Source organism: Conger conger, chromosome 7 (assembly GCF_963514075.1).
Source record: "Conger conger chromosome 7, fConCon1.1, whole genome shotgun sequence".
In the NCBI taxonomy this organism is placed as follows: domain Eukaryota; kingdom Metazoa; phylum Chordata; class Actinopteri; order Anguilliformes; family Congridae; genus Conger; species Conger conger.
Window position 1 is genome coordinate 24063237 of NC_083766.1, and position 8608 is coordinate 24071844.

At 46.6% G+C, this 8608-nt stretch overlaps 1 protein-coding gene across 1 annotated transcript; it reads right to left on the reverse strand.

Annotated features, from left to right (window-relative positions):
- Positions 1-560: 560 nt before the first annotated feature.
- Positions 561-7421, reverse strand: LOC133133694 (receptor expression-enhancing protein 2-like). The gene is made up of 8 exons (XM_061249848.1): positions 7227-7421; positions 5966-6038; positions 5152-5228; positions 3931-4051; positions 3427-3540; positions 2505-2685; positions 1552-1715; positions 561-952 (listed from the first exon to the last, which is right to left on the reverse strand). Exons 1-8 carry the CDS (start codon positions 7256-7258, stop codon positions 881-883), a joined length of 834 nt encoding a protein of 277 aa, XP_061105832.1. The 5' UTR covers positions 7259-7421; the 3' UTR covers positions 561-880.
- Between the last annotated feature and the right edge of the window lie 1187 nt (positions 7422-8608).

Sequence of the window (8608 nt, forward strand, 5' to 3'; positions counted from 1 at the left end):
GCCCTCTCTCACGTCGCAAAACCTCATCCCTCCATCTGCACTCCTTCACTGCTCATCTCTCCATTCCCAGAGAAGCTGTCCCATTTCCCTAAAATAAAGTCTGCAGAGGCATGAAACAGCCTAACTAATGTGCTTCCAGAATTAGAAAGAAGGCCTAGTTAAAACGCAGCACACCTGACAGACCGGAGACGGCCAGGTGCCGTGGTCAGTAATGCAGTAATGCATGTGTGGGGTACACGGCTACAGAGCTCCCTGATGGGACAGGACTACCTTGAGTACCATCTTAAGAGTGGAACAAAGTGGCAAAGATCACATATATATACACACACACACACACACACACACACACACACACACACACACACACACACACACACACACACACACACACACACACACACACAGGCACACACACAGGCACACACACACAGACGCACACCCTTAAATCCTGGCAGCAGCTCCACAGGCTGAAGGACCATCGAAGTCAAAGGTCAACAAGCAAGGAGACATGGCAAGCTGAACAGACGTGTGTGATTAGGGGGTGGGGGGGGGGGGCACTGCACAAAAGATTACAAACCAGAGCCACACAGGAGGAAGGCGTTCCTGCTGCATCTACCCGTATTATGGCTTATGAAAGACCCTCTACTTATAGCTTTTAAATGGATCTACCCACAGACGAAAATCTTGTGTGTGTATGTATGTGTCTGTTAGTGTGAGCAACCGTGCATGAGTGTGTGTGTGTGTGTAAGACAGCGCGCATGAGAGAATGTGCAAGTGCAAATCAGACAGACAGACAGACAGGCGTACAGATGGTCCGACCGACAGACAGACAGACGTACAGATGGACAGTGCGGTTGTGTCGGCGCCGGAGAGAGTCAGGTCAGGGGGTTTCTGCGGTCGTGCTGCCCGTAGGAGAGGTCTTCTTCTTTGGTTGTTTCTTCACCGTCTTGTTCTGGGTTTGGGAGGAGAAGGGTGACAGAAGCCAGCGACACAATGAACAAACACAGCGAGCGTGCCCAGAGAGCAAGACCGACAAACACAAGAGCAGATTGTTCCGGAAAGAGCTCTAATCCCGATTCCGCACCCAGTCTCCCAGCCGCAAGCTTAAAACCAACGCGTCACCAACATTTCAGCAAGAACTACCTACAGCAGGGCAGTCAAACCCCTGTCCAAGAGGGCTGCAGTGTCTGTTGGCTGTTGGTAAATTTCAGAGTGATTCATTTAAGTGATTGATTTGCTGAAGAGTTCAACTTGTTCATAAGAATAATTGGCTGCTAATTGAAAGGTAACCACAAATACATGCACACTGGAGCCCTCTAAGACTAGCGTTTTGACCCGTGACCAACAGAGACTTACCTCTCATTATCGTACACACGTTAGTATATGGCCGTGCCTTAGCAAAATGGAGGTGGGGGATTCCATGAGCTGATTTCCTTGATTGTTATGGCAGAAATGAAATGGGAATAATGGAAACGGATACGGGTTACAGATATTGTGTCTTTGACAGTGTGTACAGTATGGTCTGGCGGCGGGGCGTGGAGACTGGCCTACCTCGGCCTTGGCTGCGGCCGGTTTCTTGGCCTTCACGCTGGCCGTGCGTTTCGGGACCTTCTCCACCACGTCCTCGTCTGACTGCTCCGTCCTGGCGTCCGATTGGTCACCGTCAGCCTTGGAACTCGAGCGGGACTCGTCAGAAGGTGTGGGCGTTACGCGGGCTGGGGAGGGGGGGCGGGGGGGGGACAGAGAAGGCATTGTGTCCAGCATTGTGTCCTGGAGGGCTGGGTGTATGCATCCACTAGTTATCCCTGGCTCAATCATGACCAATTCACTCCTAAATCAGACCACAATAAAAATGCGACAAGACAAGAACATTTATCCCATCCCTGAACCACAGAGTGATAATGAGATACAAGGAATCACAGCTCCATCTCTCCTCACTGGCCATTCAGCGTGAACTTCCTCCCACCTTCACCTGGCAAGGCTCAAGGCTAACACGTTTCCCATGGAGCATATGTGCTCCTCATTTAAAAAAATATTAGTATACTTATATACCATTTTGTAAGTTGGAGAAAAAGCTCATAAAATGAGTACTGTAGAGCCCGGCTTGGTCACTGGAAATACACCACTGCCACACATACCTGGGGCTAGCCATACAGAAATCATCAGCTGAAGCAAATAGATCAAGTTTAGGTTCACAGTTTATTTATCATTTGTAAGAAATAAGCTGGACCCCTTTGCCACAAGCACCCTGCCCTCTAACAAACTGTATTCACTCTGTACCCTGTGTTGCAGACTACATTACCCAGCAGCACACTGTGTTCATTCTATACCGTGCTGTAGACTACATTACCCAGCAGTATGCTTTATTGATTCAGTACCTTGATGTGACATGTCCACTCTGTACCCGGTACTGTAGACTACATTACCCAGCAGCACACGGTATTGATTCAGTACCCTCTATTGTAGACTACATTACCCAGCAGCACGCTGTATTGATTCAGTACCTTGACGAGTCGTGCCTTTTGCGCGAGGCAGAGTTCCCCCGACTCCTACATCATCCCCGAGGCCAGAGGAGCTGCGCTGACGGGCGTCGGGTTTGCGCAGGTGTAGTTCGTCCTCGTCCTGGATCAGCGTCAGATCGTGCATGCTGAAACTGCGTAGTTTCTCTGACAGCACGTCCTGCCCCTGTGGAGAGAACGCTGCGTTTATCCCCAATTACCTCACCCCCCAACCTGCCGCACTTACAAAACCCATGTCAACGACTCCACACCCCACATATACACACGCGCACACACACCTAAGGGCATTATCCACATCTAATCCACTTAGACTTTTTTTTTTTTTTTTTTATGAAGTCGGATGCGTATATACTTTAGGTAAAGTACCTTACTCACTGGTACAACTGCAATGACAACTCCTTGGAATCAAACCTGCTATCTTACAGGTCACAAGCCGTGTCCCCATTACTACCTTATGCTACAGTAAGGCCGCTCCACTTTCAAACCGCATCGTCGTGGATGACCCATGTCTCTATGACCTACATTAACGAAGATATCGCAAGCCGAAGTCATTGAGGGCACGCTAATTAGCCCGTATCACCAAGATCAACAATCCGAGACCAGTGTAATTATTATAATGCCAAATGGACATGCCACACATCCGTGAAGATGCGGTCCCAAAATGTGTTGAGTGGAGATGAGTTGACAGTACAAAGATCGCCTAAATCAGCAGGATCAGTCAACGGCCTGAGCCATTGGGGTAATGTAAAGTGGAGTTAATTTACACAGCATCAAAGCAGATTCAGGGAGCGTACAAAACCTCATGCTCTGACCACATGACCACAGCCACATCGACCAGACTGCGACGGAGGACGTCACGCTCGGACCGACCCACAGGGGGGCGCCACGCCACGCTCAGATGCCTCACCTTGGAGGCAGCGGTCACGGCTGCGTTGGCCGCCAGGTTGAGGCCCCTCTTGCCGAAACGCATCATGGTGTCATAGCTGCGGTCCCGCGCCTGACTGATGTACTCGTCTATCTCCTGTAGAAGCAGAGAGAGGAGAGAGAGACAGCCTGGTTAAGATGCCACAGGCTGGGGTGGAGCCAGCCTGGCACTCATATAGGTGTGAAGCAGGATGGGGACCATTCCAATCATAATCAGCCCACTGTTAGCCCTTTATGGTGTGAGGTCACAAAAATGAGATTAGAATGCTCTTAACTGAACATTCTAACGCTGATGTAATGATCACCACTAGTAATTCAATTTTGAATATTCCAAAACACCTACTCTTCAACAGGTTAAAAGATACGACCAATTTCAATATCAACTCTCTAAGTGCACCCCCCCCCATGGCTGCACCACATCCACGGCACCTGGATAAGTCTGCTTCTGGCTGTGGGTAGGGGGGGGAGGAGAGACAGGGCGGCTCACCTTCTCCTTCTTGGACAGCGTGGGGTGCACAAACTTGCGGTAGAGCACGCTGGAGCCCTTGGTGTAGGGGGACAGCAGCCAGATGACGAAGGCGATCTTCAGCTCGAAGTAGAAGGGGAACCTGGGAACACAGTGGAGACGGACAGACAGACAGACAGACGAGAGAGGGGGGTGATCAACAGGGTCAGTTAAAGGGGCAGTTCAACCAGAAAATTCCTCAGAATATTACCTGACCATTCAGATAGTTTTGCTGAGATTTGAATAAAAGTTCACCATGATATAATGGACCTCTATGGGTCTCATCTTTCATGCTCATCAATACGGCAATTCAATTTTTCGAGCTCTGTTGATGTCCTATGACAGTATATTTAGAAAGAGACGTTCCTACATTACGAGTTTTTCTAATGTAAACGGTTTCCTTTTTGGGTGAACTGCCCCTTTAAATGAATAAGGGGTGCGGCAGAGAGAAAGAGTGTGACATTCTGCATCTGACAGGTGGAACTGGGAACATTTATTCATATAAATTATATTTCTTCCTCTTGCCCCTTTCTGTTTGATTTCCCCTCACCATTTCTTTGAAACATCCCTTGTACACCAATTTGGGTGATACTTGAAAGGATAGCACACTGTCTGGAGTATGTTTGTAGTTTTATTACCATAAAATAATATCATATACTGCGTTAGGTACAATGGACGATATTTTACATGAATATAGGAGTTTCAAACAACCTGCCAGTTTTACAATGGCTTGTTTAAGGGCATTGACAGCTTTGTGGTTCACAAAGCAAGGAAAAAAAAAAAAAACCCCACTCAAAATAACACTGAGCAGCCTACACTTAAACAGAAATAACAAAGACTCTACCCTTTACCATGACCAAGCAGTGCACTGACACCGGTTACCCGATTGATTTTGTTGTCAGGATGGTAACATGACTCTCGTTTCATAGTAAAATGGATGGAATATTTCTGCTCCAAGCTCCAGGGACTGGACACGTGTCTGGAAACAGGCACATCAGGGAGGACCCTCTCACAGGGAATGGTACTGTAAGTAGCAGTGTCTAGTGTTTGTGTGTGTGTGTGTGTGTGTGTGTGTGTGTGTGTGTGTACGCTAATCTTAGCATACTACTGGGGGGGGGGTTAAGATTGGAGGAGGCTAGTTGTAGGAGTGCATTGGGACTCTTGGCAGAGCAAGAAAACCCCCCCAAAAAAACATTCGCTTACCATGATAGGACGAGATCTGTGACCGTCTCTATCGTTGTGAAGATGGCAAACACAATCCAGTACATCATCCACTTGACCTGAATCACAACACACACACATCTTATACTTAATATTCCAATCACAATTAGCGCTTCTCAGCACATAACACAGATCGCCCTCGACACAAAACTAAACCGGTTTCCTCATGACTTTTATTTCCGGCGAACTGCACATTGTGCAAGGACCCGGAGAGACGCGGGGCGGCCAACCATCTGTCGGAAACACAATGACAACAGGGCCCGTCGACGGGCCGCTCCACTCGACGCCCATCGCTGTCTGCCGCTGCGAGCGGTTCCCCGGCCCGGCGGGTTTCCATGGTAACCCCCTGCAGTGGGCTCTCTCTAACAGCACCGCACGGGAGAGGAGGGTAAACAGCGTTTTTATGCCCACGGGTACGAGGAGAAAACAGGGCTCTGCCCTTCCTAGGCCTTCGTAAACAACAGGGTGTGCTGCGTACGGTAAACTGTGGACATCATCGTCACCATTAACACAAACTTTATTCACACACCCCCACCCCCCCTCCCTCCCTCTCTCTAGCCCAAACAAAGAGACGCAGGGCTTCCCCTGCACAGTCCGTTCACAGAGAATTGTGGGAAGGCAGGAGAGCAGAGGAGCATGGGTAATAAACGCTAGCTTCACTGCACTCACATATTCCCCTCCCTCTTGCCTAAACAAAGAGACGCAGGGCTTCCCCACACAGTCTGGACACAGAGCATTGTGGGAACGCAGGAGAGGAGCATGGGTAAAAAAAACACGCTAGCGTCGCTGCACTCACATATTCCTTCACGTTCTTGGTCTTCACAGCCTTGTAGGAGGAGTAGGCGGGGTACAGGATCCCAAAGGCCAGGCTGGGGAGGGGAGGCGACATCAGTGACATCATCATAAACCTGTCACCTCAAACACATTCCGCTTTGTCATACCTCAGCTGCCCAGCTGTACTAAAACCTACAAGTTATACATACAAGTTGGTATGTTTTGATTTGACGCACTATGTCTTAAATGGGGCTTTATGTACAGTAGGCTACTCTGGTCATAGAAAGGTAATTTATCCACTGGGGTACAATATACTTTCTATTCATTCAATTATTTTCTATTAACTGGTCCTTGTTAAGCACACACGCACGCACACATTTCCATACATTCTATGAATTACACATTCCAGTGCTATGTGAATATTAAGACACCATGCCACGACAAAAGAAACCCACCTTTTTCCACCCATCAAAGAGTCAAGGCTCAAAAGAAAACCACCTTACTTACACCCACAGACGGTTCAATGGTACCAGTGGTATTTTAATACTTAAAACACTTGATACTTTTCTGATAATGGTTACGGGATGGGTCGCATTGTGTGCAATCGGTCTTTTGACTATTGATTGAATAGCAATTACAAGATTCGGTTACACATGGTCTTCTGATCATATCGCAAAAATAAACTCAATCATGATTTCAATGTAAATGAAAATAATCAAATTAAGAGATTGTGTCATTTTTATTATAGGCCTAACACCTGCCCAGTCAGGCTTTGCAAAATTACTCGTTGCTGGTACATCAATAATTTAACACAAGATATAGCTAATGGAGTTCATAGGTCAAAGCCACTCTTCATGTTGTTAATCCATTAGCTACAGTATAGCCGATTTCTGAAGAGAGTACCGATGGTGCAAGTTGTTGTACCGGAAAATACGTGATTTTGGGCGACGAATTCGCTCCAAACGAGATGCACAACGTTCAGCTTTCCAACACTTGAAAGCCGCACATAAATAAAACATGCCGACCACAATAAAGAGAGACGTCGCTCTGATTTGGCCATCTTGTAAGCTCGCAATGATAAACTGTTAGCTACTCGTGTTATAAAGAAAGGGTCTCTGTTTTAAGGATGGCAGGTGCTCTACCGGTGAGCCTATGGAGGCGTTGGAGCTGCCAACTGCAGCTATATTGCCTTCCCTGGTACCTATAGCTTAGCATGACCAGCGATGCTGCGTCGGCCGCATCGGCATACGCGCTTCGTACGAACATGCACAGCAAATACTTACACCACCGTCCTCGATATCATCCAGGATACCATTTTGATCCTTATGTTTTCTTATTCTTAGACGTATTACCCCCCCATTCCTCCGCCAAGCCCTTATTATAATGCTAATAGGGTAGTCTGCTCGTTCACTGCTGCAGACCGTTTCGCTTGCATTCAGACTGTGTGGGTCCTATCATCACATTGTTAGGGTGACTTGTTCCTCTTAAAGGGCACGCGCCGAGCGTTGGATGGATCTTAAATGCCAAAGTTCACAATATGAAAGCAATAGATCGTGTATTCATCGATAATGTACACATTACTATTTAGTACATATTTATTTCCTTAAAGCCTCGCGAGTCGATACTACATATGTTGCCGTATCGTTCGGTTCATAGACATATTATGCAGGTCTATATTAGCCTATTTGAAGGACCTGTACCTTTCCAGGAAGATACTATTTCATTTATTTTCTGGGGTCCTTCAAAATACAGTCAAAAAAGCATTTCCTCCTCGTTATGTAGATTACGGAGACATTTTTTTGGCCACTGCAGCTCTTTAAATTCGTTTTTATATCTCGCAAACGAATGTGCATAAGTCATTTTTTTATCTAGTACAAAATACAATTCATGGTTGCCCCTATTATTAGCTTACATAGCAGCTACATCCTGGCCACTATTTTTAAGCACAAAATGGTAGGGTTAGGATTGGGGTGCTGTTCAATTAAAGCGCCACGTGCTTCCAGAACCCTGCCCCTGTCTACTGAAATGCAATTTCGTATTGAATAGATCAAAAACCAAATCTTACATTGTAACGATTTTCAGAGTAAAATCAAAATGTCAGTGCTGCTGAGAATAAATTCAGATGTCTGACTGTGTCCATTATTTATTTAAGATGTTTTGAATGTTATTTTGCTTCTTTATGTGTCAATATTTATTAACCAAACCCCTTCATTTTTACAAGCTCGTTGAATATATTTTTACGCAACGTAATTTAGTGTGTGAATGAAAATAGCTGAAAGTATCATGTTGTGTAATATTCTGTTGCTCCGCTTATATGTGTGAATGGGGTAGAGCAGAGAATGTCACTTGGTTTAAATCGATCATATGCCCACAATTATAAGCCAAGAGACAATTTTCATTCATTCATTCATTCATTATCCTAACCCGCTGATCCTGAACAGGGTCGCAGGGGGGCTGGAGCCTATCCCAGCATAGATTGGGCGAAAGGCAGGAATACACCCTGGACAAGTCGCCACTCCATCGCAGGGCACACACACCATTTACTCACACACTCATACCTACGGGCAATTTAGACTCTCCAATCAGCCTAACCTGCATGTCTTTGGACTGTGGGTGGGAGGAAACCAGAGTACCCGGAGGAAGAGACAATCCTTAATTATAGAGA

Bases quoted from the DNA above. Each gene is read 5' to 3' on its own strand.
- LOC133133694 (XM_061249848.1), bottom strand. From the start codon at position 7,258: ATGGTATCCTGGATGATATCGAGGACGGTGGT. The intron at 5,229-5,965 runs GTGAGTGCAGCG...GTTGTGATTCAG, and splicing joins CCAAGAACGTGAAGGAATAT to GTCAAGTGGATGATGTACTG. The intron at 3,541-3,930 runs GTGAGCCGCCCT...CTGCTTCTACAG, and splicing joins CGCTGTCCAAGAAGGAGAAG to GAGATAGACGAGTACATCAG.